General features: G+C 41.1%; 1 protein-coding gene across 9 annotated transcripts in view; it reads left to right on the forward strand.

Annotated features, from left to right (window-relative positions):
* The window catches only part of LOC133409240 (band 4.1-like protein 1), a 98844-nt gene extending 82766 nt beyond the window's left edge, over window positions 1-16078 (forward strand). For 7 of the 9 annotated variants that reach the window (XM_061689004.1, XM_061689003.1, XM_061689006.1 and 4 more), the window contains 7 exons: window positions 254-613; window positions 908-1036; window positions 8375-8428; window positions 8708-8803; window positions 13565-13645; window positions 13735-13845; window positions 14477-16078. In XM_061689004.1, the coding sequence (XP_061544988.1) occupies window positions 254-613; window positions 908-1036; window positions 8375-8428; window positions 8708-8803; window positions 13565-13645; window positions 13735-13845; window positions 14477-14488 (843 nt within the window). In that variant the 3' untranslated portion in view covers window positions 14489-16078. The remainder of the gene's footprint in view (window positions 1-253; window positions 614-907; window positions 1037-8374; window positions 8429-8707; window positions 8804-13564; window positions 13646-13734; window positions 13846-14476) is intronic. The other 2 variants (XM_061689007.1, XM_061689011.1) reach the window with 2 other exon arrangements.
* The last annotated feature ends 5692 nt before the right edge of the window (window positions 16079-21770 follow it).

Consider the following 21770-nt stretch of genomic DNA (forward strand, 5'->3'; position numbering starts at 1 on the left):
CCAACAAACAGTGTACCTCCAGCATCTGGTATTTACAGTTGTTGATACAGTTTCTCCAAATAGATAGATTTTACTGTACGTTTCCACATTCACCATCTCACAGTGTCTGATCTAATTCATATAGCACGTGTGTGGATCTATGTGAAGCCCATCATGCCTTCAAGCCCATTACATTCCATCGCCATCATCAGTCCACAGTTACAGTATGTACCATAATCTTAGCGTGGCGACTCTGTATCTGTACCCATCCCAGAAGGAGCTCAGTGACAAGAGGCCCCAGACGATTATAGTCCCAGAGGAGGAACAGGAGCAGGACACTGTGGCCTGCATGAGGGAGGCCCATCTAGGCATTGAGCGCAAGTGCTCCAGTATGACGATCAGCTCCACATCCAGCCTAGAAGCTGAGGTCGACTTCACTGTCATAACAGACCTCCATCCCTGCATGGAGGACATGACTAAAGGCGTGTCCTATTCGGGAGAGAAGGAGCGACAGCCCGAGGTGGGACGGGAGGACTTTGAGGAAACATCGAGGTTCTACTCTGCACGTCTAATGGGCCAAATGGACAAATCTCCCATAGAGGAGAAACTTCCTGAAGAGGGAATGTATCATGAGGTAGACAGATGATTTTCATCCTTCATCAACATGACCTCATGGATCCATCCCACCCAGCTGCCCTTTGTTGGTGTTTTCTGTTAATGATTGAACAGTTTTTATTCCCCCCCCACCCCCCCGGTTGATTTATTGATCCATTCTTATCATTGTTATCAATATAATTTTGCCAGTTAATTAATTTCTTATTGAATCTGTTATTCATTAGGTTCCCTTCCTGTTGCATTTCCAATTTTTTCAAGAAAGAAATGATTTGTCTTGTTGTTTGGTCATAATGTGTATTGGGGTTTTTTACAGCCTCCTGTGGCAAGAAGAGATTCCAGCACTGTGACGATGGCCCAGATGCTCAAGAGGGCCGATTCCAAGACAGAGTCTCAGTCAAACGGCTCAGAAGTTCAAGCGACTGTCACACCTGTCTCACCACAGGTAAATAATTGCAGATACATAGTATTGCTACTGAATGAACCCAAAAAAATGAAAAGGTAAATAATAATACTGTTTGCAAAGTTTCTGTGAGTGATGTTAAATCAAAGCTTCCAAATTTAATCTCAGCTCAGATGTTTTGTTTTGTCTTTTTAAAGGAGATATGTGGTCTTCATGGTCCATATTTCACCAACAAGTTGTCTTTATGAATTTTTTTTTTTTTGCTCAAGAAAATGAACTGGCAGTCATTTCAAATAATATCAATCATTTATGGAGCATTTGTAAATAACGAATTGCATTTGGAATCTCCAAAATCGACCTGCCCCCTTGTCTTGGTGTGACGTAGAGGGCAGAAGCGGAGACCGAATTCACTGCATAGCCCTTGTGGGATAAGGAACGTACTATACTATAGAATGGCAGTAATTAGTCATATTTTATATATTGTCGCTATTGGGTAGAATCCCCCACCTTGAAAATGACAACTTTTTTTGAAAAAAAAAAAAAAAAAAATCAAATGACTGTACAGCCGTGGACAAAGGATACAGTACTATAACGTGGCAGTATACACTCATGTAGGGTAGCTGTCGAGTGGAATCCCCCCACCTCCAAAATGACAACTTTTAATTAAAAAAAAAAAAAAGACAGCTTGCTTGAGTTACCAAACACCGCTTTGTTCAAGTCGGTATACAGTACCTTATTTTGCTGTCATACATACAATATATCATTGCATCATATGAACAGTAGCTAGCACCCCAAAATTATGTTCAATTGACAATCGCTAATTTAAAATGCTGAAAAATTGCTAATTTATTAGGGTGCTATCATTAAAATGATATATACATGGGGGGTGAGTGCCACATCCTTGCAAGTCTCATGCAAATGATCATCTATGGAGAGGAAAACATCTTGCTGCATAAAATTGGAATATTTTCAGAGGTGTAATTGGGCATTCATAGGGATGTACTCGTAACTTTTGGTGAAGATCGGCTGCAGATTTAGGACATAAAGCGATGTAACGCTTATGGCAGGAGATCAATGCCCTCGTCAACCAAAGTTATGGCAACCAGCTAAAGTCCGCGTCTATCACACATTGTCACCCACACGAATGGTTTGAGATCTATAGAAACTCGATTGGGATATATTAGAGGCATTTGTGGTGTAATGAGTACAAAATTGAGCTGACAAAAGCCATGTATAAATGTGGAAAGGAATCTGCAAAGGACTTCCTTGTATACAAGATTCCCGACACTGCTGATGTGGAAACATAAAAGTCAGAAACATCAGGCCGATTCTTCCGATATTTTCAGACGTGTATGTGGGAATAAATAGCGAGGGATTTGTGGTGCAATCAATATAAAATCCATTCATACTGACTATTTTGTCGTACTTTTAACATCCATGTTGACAATAACATGGGGAAAGAAATCTAAAGAACTTGCTGCTATACTGGACACATTTGACCTCTCTCAACATATTAAGAGTCCAACCCACACTCAAGGTCATCTCTAAGGATGTGGAAATTCTATCAGTTGACATTAAGTATATGGTGATTTCTGACCATTTTTGTGTTTTCTTTGAATTACAGATTCTCCCAAAAGCTCAAACAACCGCTATATCCATTAAGATACATAAATGTACTTACAATACGTTTATGGAGGCCCTAGCTGTGCCACAAATTGTGACTGCTGAGAGAGTTGATTAACTTTTGGATAATATCACCTGGGAAATCTTAAATGTCATGAATGCTGTTGCTTCTATTAAAACTAAGTCAATCTTGAGGTGACCAAGATGATGGTAAAGACCTCTAAATTAAAGTGTAGGAAAGCAGAATGTAAGTGGAGAAAAAAACTAAACTCCAAATTGACTATGACCTCTTCAGACAAAGAAGAGGTCATAGAAGAAACCAAGAGTTAGTCAGGGTGAAACAGCAACACTTTTCTGAAATCATCAGTAAGAACTTCAACAATACTCGCACTGTTTGCTGTGGTTGACAAGCTCACAACCCCCCGAATCAGATAGCTCCAGAACTCCTTAATTGCAGATAAATGCAATTAATTTGCTTATTTTAGTGAAAAAATACAATCCATTGGGTTAAGTATCAGCATAAATCAGCAAAATGAAAAAAATGATAGTACATCTGAAGCCACCGAGGAAAACATTACCATGTCAGTATTTGATAGTTGACCCAAAAACTTGGTTCATTAGCTGAAACCGTCAACGAGCTGTCTTGACTCAACACCATCTGACTTTTTAAAGGCTATTGCGAAGTCTGTGCGAGCTGATTTGCAGCAAATAATCAATTGCTCACTTCAGTCAGGCAAGTTTCCTAAAGCACTAAAAGTAGCTGCCATTAAGCCTCTTCTAAAAAATACAACGCTGGACGCTTCCATTTTAGCAAGCTATAGGCCCATCTCAAATTTCCCTTTCATAGGCCAAGATTGTTGAGAAAGTTATTTTTAATCAACTCAGCAATTTATTGAAGTTAAATGGAATTTTTGACAAATTAAAATCAGGTTTCTGAACTCATCGCAGTACAGAATCTGCTCTTATCAAAGTGCTAAATTATATAAGATTGCATACTGACTCTGGAAAGGTGTCAATTCTGGTCTTGTTGGATCTCAGTGCGGCTTTCGATACGATAAAGCATAATATACTGCATAATATAACATAATACTACATATTGTAACATAATATAATATATTGGAAACGTGGGTAGGACTAAATGGAACAGTCCATAAATGTTTCAGGTCCTACCTGGAGGAAAGGAGTTATTTTGTAACCATTGGAAGTGTTCAGTCTCATCGAATGGCAATGACCTATGGGGTCCCTCCAGGGTCAGTTCTTGGGCCACTCCTGTTCAAGCTGCCATTAAGCCTCTTCTAAATATATATATATTTATTAATATTCTACCCTTGGGTCAAATTCTTCAGAACGTTAATTTTGACTATCATAGCTATGCAGATGACACAGTGTTATATCTAGCAGTGTCTGCAGATGACTACACTTCAATTGAGGTGTTGTGTCACTGTTTAAAACAGATAAATAATTGGATGAGCCAAAATTTCTTCAATTAAACCACAACAAAATGAAGATAATTGTTTTTGGCAATAAAGAAACAAGGATTTCTGTTCATAAATAGCTGTAGTCACTGTCTTTAAAAACCAAAGACCAAGTCCGAAACCTTGGTGTTCTGATAGATTCTAACCTAACTTTCAACAGTCATATCAAATCAATTACTAAAACTGCCTGCTACCATCTGAAGAACATATCCAGAGTGAAGGCTTGCATATGCCAAGCAGACCAGGAAAAGTTTTTAGCTCAAGTAGATTTGACTATTGTAATGGTCTTCTGACTGGACTCCCCCAAAAGAGCATTTAACAGCTGCAGCTCATTCAAAATCCTGAATCCCGGGTTGTGACCAGAACGAAGAGGTCATAGAATATTACTCCAATTCTAAAGTCTCTACACTGGCTCCCAGTCAGCTTTAGAATAGAATATATTTTAAAGGTCTGCTACTAGTCAATAAATCAGTACATGGTTTAGGTCCTGAATACATGAAAGAAATGCTAATGTAATATAAACCCAGTAGGGCTCTGAGATCTACAGACTCAGGTCAAATAGTGGAGCACAGAGTCCAAAGCAAATATGGCGAAACAGCATTTAGCTATTATGCCTCACACAAAGGGAATATGTTTCCAACAGAAGAGACGTCAGTCCCAAGTGTGAATGTTTTTTCGTTCAGGTTACTGTATGCTGCTTTAATTGTACTTTTATTTTTCTCTTTGTTTTAAATCTTTATAAGCCGTTTTTTTCCCTTTGTTTTAAATGCTTTTAATCATGTAAAGCACATTGAGTTACACAGTACCTTATGTATGAAATGCGCTATATAAATACATTTGCTTTGCTGTACTTTAATGTTGTTAATCTACAACATTAAAGCACAGCAAAGCAAATTTACTTTCCAATACAGATGCTCTGCTGCAATCCAGTCTCCACATTTCAACAGCAGGTTTGTCTTATAGCTGCCACCAGTTCTCTGTCGAATAAAATTTGCCACCTTAGTGTAGCCAGCAGGCCTTTGCCAAGATTTTAATTTAATAATACTAATTAAAGTAGATATGTAAATCAAGAGAAAGCACAGCTATTGTGAGGGCAGTTTAAACTGAGGTCCTTTCGAACATAATAGTTCCAAGAGCTGTTTTTGCATGAGATCGTACAGTATAGCAGTCAAGTGTGTGGCATACAATGTACTTGGAATCAATGGTCTGAATCTAGTTTGGGATCTTATGTTTAATCATGCACATATTGTTTTCTAGCAACACTCCGCATTGGTTGTCAAGTGGATAAATTGTATTTTAATAATATTGAAAGGTTAAAGTGATAGATGATGTTCTATTTGATTTTGCCGTGTTTGCTGGTCAAGCAGTGCCATTTAGTAATATGGTTTACCTTCAGCCTCCATTGTTTATGTATGGAACATGCAGTTAAAATAAATTATGAAAAAGCCCTTGTTTCCCACCATTTCAGTTACTTGTCCCTTTAAGAGTGATGCATTTAATGAAGCTACTGATGTCAGAACAGTTGTTCCAACGATGACTTAGGTCACAGGTGTCAAACTGGTGGCCCGGAGGCCAGATCTGGCCCGCAACATCATTTTATGTGGCCCGCGAAAGCAAATCATGTGTGACAATATTTTATATGGGTTCACAGTCATAACGGCCCTCCGAGGGAAGCCATAACTACAATGTGGCCTGCGACAAAGATGTGTTTGACACCCCTGACTTAGGTAGTCCGATTTTGGAGTGGAAAATTCACCACCCCAAATTAAGATGAGTAGAGCCAGCTGTGGTAAACCGAGTAGGTACAGTGCAGTGTAAAAAGGGCTGTCAAAGTGATGTAGTTGTGCTTACCATTTTTTTTTTTTAATGGCAAAGAGCAATCTGTCTTTTCTCGAGTGCCCTGTTTTGATTCATGGTTTTGTGCACCTTGTGGCATCTCTGAAGTTACATTCAGGAGGGCATCTCTGGATTTCAGAAGCTATGCTGACCTCCTTGAGTGTTCTTGACTTGGTGACTGGTGATTGTAAAAGGGTTTCTTATTCATCACAGAAGAAAGCTTCTACAAGCATCGACTTGAGTTCCATGTTCCAGTTCATCTATGACCTTCCACTGGTGTTTGTGTGTTGCTGAACTCTTCAGTGCATTCAATTATTTTTGAAGTTGGGCAGATTTGTTCACTTCTGCTCTGCGGGATTGTTTTACAAGGACTGTGTTTTTACAGTGGTTGAGCAGTTAGCATGGCTGCCTAACAGCAAGAAGGTTCTGGGATCTCAGCTTAGTCCTTTTTGTTTCAAGTTGTCATATATTCTATGCTTGTGTGGATTCTTTGTGGGTTTCCTCCAACAGTGCAAAGCCGTGGTAAATGAATACGAGTAATTTCCTATAAATATGAATGCCACTATGAAGGGTTGTCTATAGTCTTTAAATGACAGTTGGGATTATCTCAGAATTTTAAAGACTAAACTCATTCAATCATACTTAAGTGTTCTGTTGAGCAAGCCGCCGGAGCCGTTATTAGTGGATGGGCGCTCGTGCTGGAAGAGGGCCATTGTGTGTTTTGATGTTAATTCCATTTGTGGATGATCTCATTTATTGTCCAGTGACCGAACGTTAGAAAGAAAGATGCATAGGCGTGGCGTGCTGCCCAGGTTAGCTTTTACCCTAGCTGTTAGCCCACTGCGACAACTGTTCTTCTGTATATGGGTGAACCGCCCCCGCTTTCTCCTCTGTTGGCTTGAGCTGCTAAGCGAGACAGCTGCTTTATAGGCCGCTGGGTCTTACTGAGAGCTACACTCAGAAGTACATAAACAGTGAGCATCATAGTTACAAACTCAAAGTCACTGGGTGATCGTAATTTCAGCAAGTACTGGCGATCATTTGCTAATTTACTCTGGAGTTTGACTATTTTTGGTGTCATAGGCAAGGAATTGTGGTCAAAATATGACATGACTGTCACGTGCCAACCCGCGACCCTAGTGAGCATAAGTGGTGGAGGTAATGGAATGGATGGATGTCACTTGCCAATGTAGCAGCAGCAGCAGCCGCTGCCGACCAGTGCCCCGCTGCTATTGCTATGGGTTATTTTTTTCCCATATCGGATCGATAAGCATGATGTAATTTTCCCCCAATATACATATGACAGCTTGCTTGAGTTTCCAAACACAGCTTTGTTCAAGTTATACCTTCTGTTGCTGTTATTAATTTGGCATAATGTGGCTGTCTTCTTTCCTCAACAAGGCATTTCAATGATTCATTTTTCCAAAAAAAGAAAAAAAAAAGGGCCTATTAAAATGTTTCACTATCACTATTTTACTCGTTACTGTCTTAAAAAAACATACTGACTGTCAATATAGGCTAACATTACACCGCAGAATATGTAGTATTTCAGTGAAGAAATCCTCGCCTTCTGTGCATGATGTGTCAGCCTGTGACAGGCCAAAATGTGGTTGGGCCAAAATGTGTCAAAAATTCAAATATTTCATCACAAAACAAGCCTATATGTCCAGAACTATGGAATAAGTGCCAATGATCACAGGATTAGGTCGGTCCTTTAAGGAGTAATACTAATCAGTGACACTAGTCTTATCAGAGAGACAACAAAGACTAGAAGGTTTGGAGATAAAGCTAGAGAGTGACAGAATGAGATGGTTTGGAGAGGTGAAAATGGATATATTGGGAGAAGGATAATGGAAATTGAGCTGCCAGGTAGGAGGCAAAGAGGAAGACCAAAGAGGAGATTTATAAATCTGGTGAGGGAATACCTGCAGATAGCCAGTGTTAGCGCAGCAGATGCAGAGGACAGGGAGAGATTGAAGAGGATGATTCATTGTGGTGACCCCTGACTGAGTAGGGTTAAGCCAAAAGGCAAAGAAGACGTCCATTCACTGACTTATTTATTATCATTCCTTCATTTAACTTGTATCCTGTTCAGGCTCACGGGTGAGCTGGAGCCTCTCCCGGCTTGCTTTGGGTGAGAGAAGGCTGGATATATCCTGGACTCACCAGTTAATCGCAGGGCACATACTGCATACGGTAGACAAGCAAGCATCCACTCTCACTTTCACGCTGATGGGTGATTTAGAGTGTTCAATTAACCTAAAATAATTTTTTTGGGAATGTCCGAGGAGACCGCAGTACCTGAGTCAAGATGAACCCAGTCAGGCAGGTCACGCTAATCACACCCTCCGATTACCAACAATTAATTAAAAAATGTGTCCAAAAATGTTTGTCCATATCAACATAATGATATATCTGAAGAAGACTTGTGGTATCCTTCCAACAGAGACTCTCCTTCACCCAAGATACTCCTTTTAGCCTTAAAGAAAATGGATCACCGGTAAGCATTTGATAAGGAAAGACTACTCTATGTATCAGTGAGATGGAGTGTGTTGGTTGAGTCACGATCCTTCAGTCCTATACCTATAAATTGTTTGTATGTGAATGTGTTGCTGATTGGTTTGTAAGTCCTGTAATTGATCTCTGAGAATGATGAGTGGTATCAGAAAAGTCATGACTGGATGGGCGGATGGATTCTGCCTATGATCATGTCACTTTGGGATTTTTGATTATTTAACGTCATATCAAATGCCTTTTCACTTATAAATGTGCTGTATAGGTAAAAGCCTGCCCTAAAGGTAAAGATTCCATTGTGTCCCCACTGACCATCACTGCAGAAAGTGTCACCACTGCAACCACAACTCAAGTTACCAAGGTAATTCCTAAAGAGGTCCTACATCAGTCACAATCATTCAACCACTGTTTTTCAACCGTAGTAGGGTGCACTAGGACGTAGACTACCATCTAAAAAATACTAAACATCCCGATGGGCTCAAATTGCTGGTAGGCAGAAGTGTGGACTCGAGCCACATGACTTGGACTCGAGTCATGAATTTGTGACTTTAGACTCGACTCGACAATATGTTACTGCACTTGACTTTGAACAGCAATGAGTCGTGATTTCACTTGGACTTGAACCCACTGACTTGAAAAGACTTGTAACTTTGACCAAAGCACTGAGAAACCAAAATTCATAGCTTTTCATTCTACAGCTATATGTATCACTTATTGTTATACGACAGTAAAATATGAAAAGTGACAACATAATGGTGAAAATTTTACTTATTATTTAGTAGGTCAAAGTGTACAATGCTATTATTGCTGTCGCTGGATCTTATTATCTTTAGACAGTTAACATAATGATGGGACGCTGTTGTAAAAGAATTATCCAAGAGGTTATTCTTTCACACACTACCTAAAGTAATGGTTTCATGAAAAAAATAAAATAACAGTACAACATAACCCCGCCTTGAGCCGTCATCTTATCGTGGTGGAGGGGTTTGTGTGTCCCAATGATCCTAGGAGCTAAGTTGTCTGGGGCTTTATGCCCCTGGCAGGGTCACCCATGGCAAACAGGTCCGAGGTGAGGGACCAGACAAAGCACGGCTCAAAGACCCCTTGTCAAGAAGACAAATTATGGACTCAGGTTTCCCTTGCCCGGACGCGGGTCACCGGGGCCCCCCTCTGGAGCCAGGCCTGGAGTTGGGGCTCGAAGGACCGCGCCTGGTGGCCGGGCCTGCACTCATGGGGCCCGGCCGGGCACAGCCCGAAAGGGTAACGTGGGTCCCCCTTCCCATGGGCTCACCACCTGTGGGAGGGGCCATGGGGGTTGGGTGCAGTGCGAGCTGGGCGGTGGCCGAAGGCGGGGACCTTGGCGATCCGATCCCTAGCTACAGAAGCTGGCTCTACGGACGTGGCATGACACCTCTATGGTAGGGAAGCTGGTGTGTGACGTCGAGAAGTTCTGACTAGATATAGTCGGGCTCGCCTCCACACACAGCTTGGGCTCTGGTACCAGTCCTCTCGAGAGGGGTTGGACTCTCTTCCACTCTGGAGTTGCCCACGGTGAGAGGCACCGAGCAGGTGTGGGTATACTTATTGCTCGCTGGCTTGGCGCCTGTACGTTGGGGTTCACCCCGGTGGACGAGAGGGTAGCCTCCCTCCGCCTTCGAGTGGGGGGACGGGTCCTGACTGTTGTTTGTGCCTATGCACCAAACACCAGTTCAGAGTACCCACCCTTTTTGGAATCCTTGGAGGAGGTGCTGGAGAGCACTCCCGCTGGGGACTCCATCGTTCTGCTGGGGGACTTCAATGCTCACGTGGGAAATGACAGTGCGACCTGGAAGGGCGTGATTGGGAGGAACGCCCCTCCCCCCGATCAGAACCCGAGCGGTGTTCTTTTATTGGTCTTCTGTGCTTGTCATGTTCGAACACCATGTTCAAGCATAAGGGTGTCCACACGTGCACTTGGCACCGGGACACCCTAGGTCGCAGTTTGATTATCGACTTTGTGGTCATGTCATCGGATTTGCGGTCGCATGTCTTGGACGTTCGGGTAAAGAGAGGGGCGGAGCTGTCAACTGATCACCACCTGTTGGTGAGTTGGCTCCAATGGTGGGGGAAGATGCCGGTCCGATGTGACAGGCCCAAACGTATTGTGAGGGTCTGCTGGGAACGTCTGGCGGAATCCCCTGTCAGAAGGAGTTTTAACTCCCACCTCCGACAGAACTTTGCTCATGTTCCAGGGGAGGCGGGGGACATCGAGTCCGAGTGGACCATGTTCCGCGCCTCCATTGCTGAGGCGGCCGACAGGAGCTGTGGCTGTAAGGTGGTCGGTGCCTGCTGTGGCGGTAATCCCCGCCACGGCAGGCGGCACGACCGAAGTCAGAGTTTGGTCCGCATATCCGGCAGTAAGTCGGACTCGTTTCAGGTGAGGGTTGGACTCCGCCAAGGCTGCCCTTTGTCACTGACTCTGTTCATAACCTTTATGGACAGTAATTTCTAGGCGCAGCCGAGGCGTAGAGGGGGTCCGGTTTGGTGACCTCATTATTGCATCTCTGCTTTTTGCAGATGAAGTGGTTCTGTTGGCTTCATCAAGCCATGACCTCCAACTCTCATTGGAGCAGTTCACAGCCGAGTGTGAAGCGGCTGGGATGAGAATCAGCACCTCCAAATCTGAGACCATGGTCCTCAGTCGGAAAAGGGTGGCGTGCCCTCTCCAGGTCGGGGATGAGATCCTGCCCCAAGTGCAGGAGTTCAAGTATCTTGGGGTCTTGTTCACGAGTGAGGGAAGAATGGAACGGGAGATCGACAGGCGGATCGGTGCAGCGTCTGCAGTGATGCGGACTTTGTATCGGTCCGTTGTGGTAAAGAAGGAGCTAAGCCGAAAGGCAAAGCTCTCGATGTATCCGTCAATCTACGTTCCTACCCTCACCTTTGGTCATGAGCTGTGGGTCATGACCGAAAGAACGAGATCCCGGATACAAGTGGCCGAAATGAGTTTCCACCGCAGGGTGTCCGGGCTCTCCTTTAGAGATAGGGTGAGAAGCTCGGTCATCCGGGAGGATCTCAGAGTAGAGCCGCTGCTCCTTCACATCGAGAGGAGCCAGATGAGGTGGCTGGGGCATCTGATTTGGATGCCTCCCAGACGCCTCCCCGGTGAGGTGTTCCGGGCACGTCCCACCTGGGAGGAGACCCTGGGGATGACCCAGGACACGCTGGAGAGACTACATCCTTCGGCTGGCCTGGGAACACCTCGGGATTCCCCCAGAAGAGCTGGATGAAGTGGCTGGGGAAATGGAAGTCTGGGCATCCATGCTAAAGCTACTGCCCCCGCGACTCGACCTCGGATAAGCGGTAGAAGATGAATGGATGGATGGAGTACAACATAAATCAGCAATAAATGTGACAGTTAAATAAGGTATATATTCCAAGAACCACTGTTAACATACACAGAAACGACAATGACAATAATGTAACAATAAGGACATTATTTATTGCAAAAAATTAAAAAAATCCTGATTGCATTGTGGGCATCACGCATCTTGACGTCATGTATGCTTGTTTTCATTAGCATTAGCAGCTAACTTTTTGAGCGATCACGCAAATAGTTACACGGCGGGCCGGTTGTGCTCTGTCTGGGCTTCCCGTTCATTCCAATCTGGTTTAGTCAGTGTAGTGTTCAGTCTTGTATTTTTAATTTTTAATTTTTTTTTATTCACTTCATACCGATAAGCACACAGGTACCATCTATTCGAAATTAAACTACGTTCTTGATTATTCTTGGTGTTCTTTTCTTTTTTCACCTGTTTTTGACATATGATATTTACATAGTGCCCTCTAGTGTTCCAACTGAGATACCACAGTTGGATAAAATTGTGCCTTTTTAACAAGATGACAAACTTGTTCCTCTTTTTTAAAATTGCCTTGTGTTTTTTATACTCACAAGAACTGCCTATTTATATTTGAAATAGCCTCAAGAGAAATGTTTGCAGACATGAAAATGCAGTTGACTGCTACATGCACAATCTGAATTTAAGAAAAATACTGTTGATTATCAAAAAGAGCAAACTAATTGGTCTTTCATCAGTAAGTGAAATATCTCATTTTCTCTTGGGTATTCATAATTGCTCTTTAACCAAGCAAAAATACATTTTATCCTTATACTTGATTATTCCGATAGAATTGTCAGTAGAATACTCGATTACTAATTGCAGCACTACTGGGTTATTCATTTTTTAATTAAATTAAATGTCACTTCAGAAATGAAGTGAGAAAAAGTAACTCATAAAATAGCATTTACATAAAATAACTGAAAACATACTATTGATCGGTTTTGAAGGGGCAATAAACTAAGCCCCCCCCTCCCAAAAAAGGCTTAGTACGTGCAAAAATGTTGATCAGCCCTCCCAGTTTTCTTGTAAAGGTTCAAAGCACTTGTTTATGAAATTAGTTTTTATAAATAAATTTGGATTTTAACATATATTAAATATATAAATGCATTACATAATATATACATAGTAATGATATATACAATTAATTATTCATGGATCCATTCGTTTTCCGTACCGCTTATCCTCACTAGGGTCGCGGGCGAGCTGGAACCTATCCCAGCTGACTCTGGGCGAGAGGTGGGGGTACACCCTGAACTGGTCGCCAGCCAATTGCAGGGCACATAGAAACAAACAACCATTCATACTCACATTCACACCTACGGGCAATTTAGAGTCTTCAATTAACCTACCGTCCATGTTTTTGTGATGTGGGAGGAAACCAGGGAAAGCCCACGCAGGCACGGGGAGAACATGCGAACTCCACACAAGCGAGGCCGGATTTGAACCCATGTCCTCAGAACTGTGAGGCAAATGTGGTATCCAGTCTTCCAGAGTTCCACCAAAGTAAATATCCATCCATGCATCCATTTTCTGTACCGCTTATCCTCACGAGGTCGAAAGGACTCGAAACTCAAGGTGACTTGCAAAGCAATGACTTGGTCCGACCTCTGCTAGAATGTGACCTGTTTTTACACACACCTATTGTGCTGTTTACAAGAGCGAAGACAGAAATGTGATAAATCCGAGCAAATTCCTTGACATTTTTTTCAAATGAATAACGTCTTTCTGTATGTATGCTGCAGACGGTCAAAGGAAGCTTCTCAGAGACCAGAATTGAGAAAAGGATTATCATCACAGGCGATGACGATGTAGATCAACATCAGGTGAGGAGGAGTACCGGTAATTGCAGAGTACTCATGATAGTCAGCTGACCTAAGAGCGTCTTCCTGACCCTTATATGGCTTGACCCCAGGCGCTTGCCATGGCAATCCAAGAGGCCAAACAGCAGCACCCCGACATGCTTGTGACAAAAGCGGTGGTGATAAGGGAAACAGAGTCTCCCACTGAGGACCTACAGCAGAAGGTAAAGGAAAACCAAACATTCTACCTTGACACTACCAATATAAATAACGTTAAAAACACACAAAAAAAAATCTAATTTAGCAACTTTTTTTTACTGCCACCTTGGTCTTATTTGGGTAAATGTCTCCCACGCTAAACGAGCCATTTATTCATTTAATAGCCAGTTATTGATGATGTAAAATTTTAGACATTCATAGTAAAGGTAATCGTTATTGACAGAGAAATTGGTGGTGCCCGATTTGAAATACCCTTTCTATAATGGCAAAAACAAAAGTGCATAACAGTAAAGACATAAACAGTTTCATAAAAATAAAAAAAATCGTGTGAGTTGCACAATTTACATATGTTGACCTTCAAACATCAGTGGATCCAAATGCACAAATGATCCTAACTACTCATTAAACCAATTACACTCTTGTCTTTATACAATCATTATCGTGGTAAAGACATGCAATAGTTGCGACACATCTAAAAAATAACACCATTCATTTTGCTGTCTGCTATTGTGTGAATGCAAAATGGCTGCCTCATTCCAGCACTTCAGCTCACAGATCAGTGGGCCATGTCTTTACTGTCATTGATCAAATTATATGAAAATGACCCAGAGATGTTGTCAATGTAATGTTCCCTAGTTACAGTCCTGATTGGTCATGGTGGCTCCTGAGGCGGAGGACATGAGAGGATTCACCCCTGGTGCAGCGTGCCATGAACCTGGTAAAAGGACTATTTAGTCCTCCCGAGTTAGACACTTGACAGCAGACTGTGATCCACGAAGCAGTAGACCACCTCCCCTGTCCTTTGAGACAAATGTACTGTGACCCGGCCTCTGACCTGATCCGGAATCCTGTCACAGGGACCCCGGCCCTAATTAGTCAGGAAGGATCACCTGCTTGAGAGATTATTGGGTTACAGCTTTCTCGTTTTGATTTGGTTTTATTGTATTTATGTTTTACTGCACACACCCCTGCCACGTTACCATTTATTTACAAATAGCTTCCTTCGATATTGCAGACATATTTCTTGAACCATGATCATTTAATACATGCAACAAATACAGTATGTGACAAATGGTTCGGAAGAAAGAAGGGGCACAATCCTGGTGATGCAGGTTCCACCGTGGCGTCACCTACGGCACCTTCAGCAGTCTTACAACCTTTTTACATTTTTATCTGTAGAGAAACTTATGCCCAGTGTCTGCTTGATAAGTAAATATGTATATTACGAGATTATTATAACCTGCATGATTCAAAGCAGAGGGAATTTTAAGAAACTAACAATACATATACAAATGTCCTTGTGTGACGGAGAAATACTTTTCTTTGTTGGGAAAATTCATTGGTACACTAAGCAGCAAAGACATCACGATACAAAGCAATTTGTGGAAAGATTTCCAGAAATCTTTGGGCCAAAGGATGTTGATGTTGGAGACATTGAAATGTCGTTGGACTCACAACAAAGACATTCGTGTGGGGATCTGCTTTGCAATCAAGATATGATGAACATTGTTCAGTTTCCATTTCCTGCCATTACCATTAATGCTTCCTTTGAGATGGTCTGCTTTGGGTGTGGGATTTTTAGAGCCAATTTATTATTAATGTATGTTTCAGAAATGTTTATGCTTTTGTTTTTTTAAGATCCTACTTACAAAGCAAATGCTTTTTTTGGTTTACATGATCCAATATATAAATGTTATTCTTGTGATCTTGAAGTGTTTCAGTCTTTGGTTGTAAACATGCTGAAATATCATTGTTGAAAGTCTTGTTAGGTGCTGTGTGGGACATTACAAATGTTATTTTGGCAAATTGAAAATGTGCTCTTATCCCAATTGGCATTACCATTTGTACAGTGAATATAAAAAGTGTACACAACCCCTGTTTAAATGGCATGCTTTTATGACGAAGTTATGTGATGTAAATACATTGTTTCAAAACGTTTTCCAGCATGAATGTGACCTATAACCTGTACAACCCAATTACAATTGTTAAAAAATATTTTTGAGAGGGGAAGTAAATATAAACAGCAGAAATAATACGGTTGCACAAGTGTGCGCACCCTCTAATAATTGGGATATGGCTGTGTTCAGAATATACCAATCACTCAATCAATCACCAATGTTAAACAGTCAGAGTCAGCACACACCTGCCACCATTTAAAGTGCCTCTGATTAACCTCAACTCAAGCTCAGCTGCTCTAGTAGGCCTTTTCTGACATTTTATTTTTCTTTACTTTTTTTTTTTTTTGCCTTCTAGCAGAAGCCTGAAGGTTTTGTGCTAACACTGACTGCTATTTCAAAGTTTTCATAATTCCTTCCACCTTGTCTAAGCCCCCTGTCCCAGCTGAAGAATAACAGCCGTAAAGCACGACGTCACAATCAAAATGCTTCTCTGTAGGTATGTTGTTCTATTGGTGATGAGCAGTGATAAGTAAATAAACCTTTTGGAATTACGGCCACAAAGTTCAAGCTTGGTTTCGTTGGATTGTAACAATCATTTGGGAATATGCTTTCATGGTTTGATGAAACCAAGATTGAATTTATGGGCTAAAAATTCCAAAAGATATGTTTGGCACAAAATCAGGATTGCTTATCACCAAAAGAACACCATACCTACTGTGAACCATGCTGATGGCAGCAAAATGCTGTGCACACTTGTGCAACTGCTTTATTTCAGAAGTTTATTTTTTACCTCCCATTTAAAAAATACTGTTTTTAAAAAAATCTATTGAGTTGTATAGAATATAGGTCACATTAATGGTGGGAAAAGTTTTGCAATGATTTCCATTCATTTTCTATACCGCTTTTCCTCATTAGGTTCGCGGGTGTGCTTGAGTTTATCTCAGCTGACTTCGGTTTAACAGGCAACCACAGGGCTTTGAAATAATTTACTTTGGCTCTACTTGCATATAATCAACAAAAACCTGACATTTGAACAAGGGTGTGTAGACTTTTTATCCACTGTACAGTTCTTCCACTTTAGCCACTTGAGGGCAACACGAAGGCCTGTCAACATTTCACTGATATCCGACAACATCATCAGGTGTGCTGCAGGATATTACCCAATTTCACTTAATTGGTCTGGAAATTATTTATATACGACATACAATGAATCTATCTGTTCCTCTATCTATCTATGCCAACAACATACTATAGATGCAGGCAGAACAATTCAATGCTCCACTAGATGGCAGAAGGTAAAATTAACCTGTGTATCCATCATTAATGAAGTATAAATACTTTTTGTGACGTTTGTGTTTTCTGGTGAGTGAGATTTTTCGAATGTAAACTATGTGCCTTGGCTCAATAGGGGGTGTGTCCTAGAAGATATTGTGGCATCTTTATGCCTTTTAAAATTTGGGATCTTCAGGGGTACCCTAACCAGCTGCGTGAAAGTCTATGTGAGCCACTATACTACCAATGGCAAAAGCCAAAAACTGAAACCGTATTGCTGAGTTGCTAATTGTTTGCATTTTGCTGAACCAAAAGAAAGATGAAAGAAAATATCTGTCAAAAGACAACAAAGCGTTTGTGTTATTTTGAATATCAGACAGGGTAATCTGTAGTGTAGTGGTTCATACAGCAGATTTAGCCAGCTGTTGTGGGATTGCGCCAACTCAATGCCCCATTCACAGTTTCCCTGTGATTGACTTGTGATCAATTCAGAGTGTACTTTCAAAGTATCGCCCTTTAAGCTCCAGGCCCTAGCAGCGAGCAAGACCCTGAATTGAATCAGTGGTATACAAAATGGATGGATATTCGGACATCTTTGCATTGTACTTGCATTGAGTCATTCAATTCTTTTTTTTTATCCAATTAATGTAAACTTCAAAGTTTTCAGGTTTTCAGGGTTTTGCTTTATGGTTTTAACTTTAAAGTATATCAAAGGTGTTTGAAGTTGTATTTAAAGAAGTTTTGTGAGGCCTATGCTGCCCCCAGTTTAGAGAACTCAGTGTTAAATAGCATATACTGTATCTTGGATGACCTTTCATATTATACTATGCACTGCTATCATCCACATGGATCCTACTGATAGAGCCTGAGCCATTTTAGCTGTGTTGCTGTCAATGTTAATCTTGTGCTACTTGTAAGCGAAGCAGTACACTGCTTGTGAGATTTGCAATAATCAGCCATTTTTCTGATCGTTTGTCTTCTAAAAGGGAGAAAACTGTGAACTGTCATATGTGATGAAGCGTGTAAAAAGCTAGCACACAGTGAGTGATAGTCCAAACAGACCAGCCTTGGCGTTTGACTTTTTCTTCATTTTCCAATGTCCACATCCTGTCCCAAACTGTCACATCCAAATACAAACTGTCAACTGCAGTTGATATATAAAGCGGCTGAAGTAAGTATTTAACACGTCACCGTTTTTGGCACTAAATATATTTTCAAAGGTGCTATTGACATGAACCAGATGTTGGGAACAACCCAAGTAATCCATACATGCAAAGAAAGTAGAACAAATAAGCTCATAAATTAAGTGCAATAATGTGAAATGACACAGGGAAAAAGTATTGAACACGCCAACTGGTATTTATTTAATACTTTGTACAAAAGCTTTTGCTTGCAATGACTGCTTCAAGATGCCTCCTGAATGGAGAAACGAGTTGCATGCATTTATCTGGTGTGATTTTGGCCCATTCCTCCACACAAGCAGTCTTCAAATCTTGAAGGTTCCGTGGGCTTCTTTTATGGACCTTGCGTTTCAGTTCTTTTCATAGATTTTCGATTGGATTCAAGTCAGGTGAATGGCTGGGCCATTCTAGCACCTTTATTTTTTTTCTTAGAAACCAATTGAAAGTTTTGTTGGCAGTATGTTTTGGATCATTATCCTGATGAAATGTCCACCCTCGTTTAATTTTCATCATACTCATCGATGGCAGAAACTTTTTGTCAAGAATGTCTCGATGGATTTGCCCATTCATCCTTCCTTCAATAATGTGAAGTTTACCAGTACCATTTGTTGAAAAGCAGCCCCACACCATCATGTTCCCAATTCTGAACTTCATTGTTGGTATGGTGTTGTGCAGTTCCATTTCTCCTCCAAACGTGGTGTGCATCTAAACAGTTCAATTTTGCTCTCATCCGACCAGATTATATTCTTCCCGTATTTAACTGGCTTGTTTAAATGTTGTTCAGCAAACTTTAAACGAGCTTTGACATGCTTTTTGTTTCAGCAATGGCGTCTTGCGTGGTGAGCGTGCATACAGGTGGAGTACATTATTTACTGTTTTCCTTGTGACAACAGTAGCTGCTAATTCCAGGTCTTTTTGAAGCTCTCCACAGGTGGTCCTTGGCTCTTGGACAACTGACAATTTTAGGTGTTGTCTTGGCTTTCCCTGCCTTTTTGCACCTCCCTTTCGTCATGCGTTCAATACTTTTTTCCCAGTGTCATTTCACATTACTACACACAACTTAATTTCTGATCTTATTTGTTCTACACTCTTTGTATGTATGGATTACTTGAGTTGTTCCCAACATCTGGTGAAAATTTCATGTCAAGAGCACCTTTGGAAATATATTTAGTGAGAAAATTGGTGACATGTTAAATACTTATTTCAGCCGCTGAATAATTTAGTATGCGTGAAAACAATAGCTACACCAAGCTGCACCTTAATGCAGCAGTGAACTGTTAACTGTTGGCAAAATAATGTATTTGCTTAAGTTCTGGACACACGACACTGGGATAAAACAAGAGGTGAGAGGCTACACACGCTGTGCTGTGAGAAATTTAAGTTACTTATCTATTTAAAAATATATTTCTTAGTGTTATACTGTAAACTATGTCATGTTTGATATAGGCTCTAATGCACCAGGCTGTGAAGGGATTTAAATGAAAAGACAATACCGCACTTGTATGGAATGTCACATTAATGGGTGCCTTATATTTGGAGTTGTACTCACAGGAGCCAGAGGCCCAGTTTATATGTGCTGATGAGAAAGGCTACTTTCGTTCACACTACCTTAAAAGTGCATAACTGTCCGGAAAGGATGTGACAATACATACATCTTTCAAAATGGGAACTGTATGTATATATGGTATAATTAAAGTAGAAACCAGCGTTAATACCGATTCTGGAAATATTCTTGGCTCATTCTGAAGCATCAAGTTAGCGTCACCTTCAATTCTCCAATGCTTTTGTAATACATTCCTCTAGTGCATGGTGGTGTGTATGTGCTGTATTTGCTTTCGGTCTAAAATAAAAAATAAAAAAAACATACATGCATAAATAAATGTCTCAATATGGTTCAAAGCACTGTGTGTGTGTGTGTGTGTGTGTGTGTGTAAATTGCACTGCTATGCACCTGTTAATGAGAATATGAAGTCAAGCCTCACCTGCTCTACCAGCAGAAATATACAGTACAAGAAGTCAGTACAGTGTTACTTTTGTATGATGATACATTGCCATCTTGTGGCTCAATTGAGTAAATGCAGTTAAGATTCTGAAAATACGACTGTATTCCAAAAGCTCCACCTAGTGCATATTATGAATACTTAACATGAGAACTGAAAATTTGAATGTTGTGTCAGAGTTTATTTAAAAATATACAAATAATAACAAATAACCCTAAATTGAACCCATACGACCTCTATAACAGTACATGGAGAGGGTTACATTTCAAAATCTGGTTACTTTTATGGTTAATGAAGGCTTTCGTATCTTGACAGCTAAGAGATTAAAGGAGTGAAGGCTGGGTGGCGGCTTTGTTTATTATGAATTAAAAGTTGTACATTGGACAGTATGAGTAAGCAAACCTAAATTAAAAGGAAATATCTTTTGTAAAATGAATGTCAGGTAATGATTTAATAAAATATATTTGAGCGTTATCATTGCAATACGTTTCCCGAAAGTATTTTTTCCCATTTGTGCAGTACAAGATTTGTGTGTCTGTGTGTGTTTTTTATTATCAATTCGTTTCGTTAAAGGCGATGTTTGCAGTGTTAAAACTGACAGCAAGATTTTAATGGAGCCTTCACTTCACCAATCCCTCCCTCCCTGCCCCAGTCTCTGACCAAAGCCCCTCAGTAACGTGCACGAGATGTGCACTGTAAACAAACCAATGTTTCTCACGGCTGCTACATTGGTAGTATGACTTATTTGTAATGGGGTGTTACTATGCTGCAACACAAAATTTTATTGGTTTGAAGTTTTATTTTTGGGAATGTACAGGCTGGGTACAAAATCAAATCTGGAAAACAGCATTAATAACCAATAAAATTTAGTGTGCCTACATGGACAAATCGGGGGACTGAGGGGGCCAAGGATTGTCAGCAAACCTGGAAATGAGGTGTTCGCCCAAAAGAGGACGGAGAATGGCCATCGATGCTCTGGCTGTGTGGACCGTCGCCCCAGCCCGCTGAAATCATACACGTTGGATAGGCATGCGTTATCGTTGCCATTCAGGCACAAATAAGTAATGTTCGGAGGTCACAGTAACACAGAACAAACAAGCTGAAAGACCAAATCAAAAGAGCAATGTTGGAGCGAGTGGAAGCCAATTTCCATCAACACCTTCAGAAATGCATCGATGAAAACAGACACCAAATGATGGATGATGTTTTCCATACTTGATTTGTGTCAAATGCTATTTCAATACGAACCAGTGGCCGTTCTAGGAGGGGCCAGTGTCCCCAGCAGTGGGGTTGGTCCCCCCCAAAATCGACACCCCCACGCCTCCATCCACCCTCCGTTGACGAAATGAAATGGACTCAAAATGTATTGGACAGCACCACCTATGGGTTACAACTGCCACTGATATAAATATGAAAATGATTGACACATGGTCAGTCATGCCTTCTTTCTCTGAAAGGTTGTTTTTCTTTGGGCGCAGTGGTTTCTTAAAAGTCACATTAGCGCTACAAGATGGGGCCAAAGAGGGCAGATTTTTATTTTTTTAACAGATCATTGTTCTCGTGTACTACTGCCGTGTCA

This window comes from Phycodurus eques, chromosome 10 (genome assembly GCF_024500275.1).
Source record: "Phycodurus eques isolate BA_2022a chromosome 10, UOR_Pequ_1.1, whole genome shotgun sequence".
Lineage (NCBI taxonomy): Eukaryota > Metazoa > Chordata > Actinopteri > Syngnathiformes > Syngnathidae > Phycodurus > Phycodurus eques.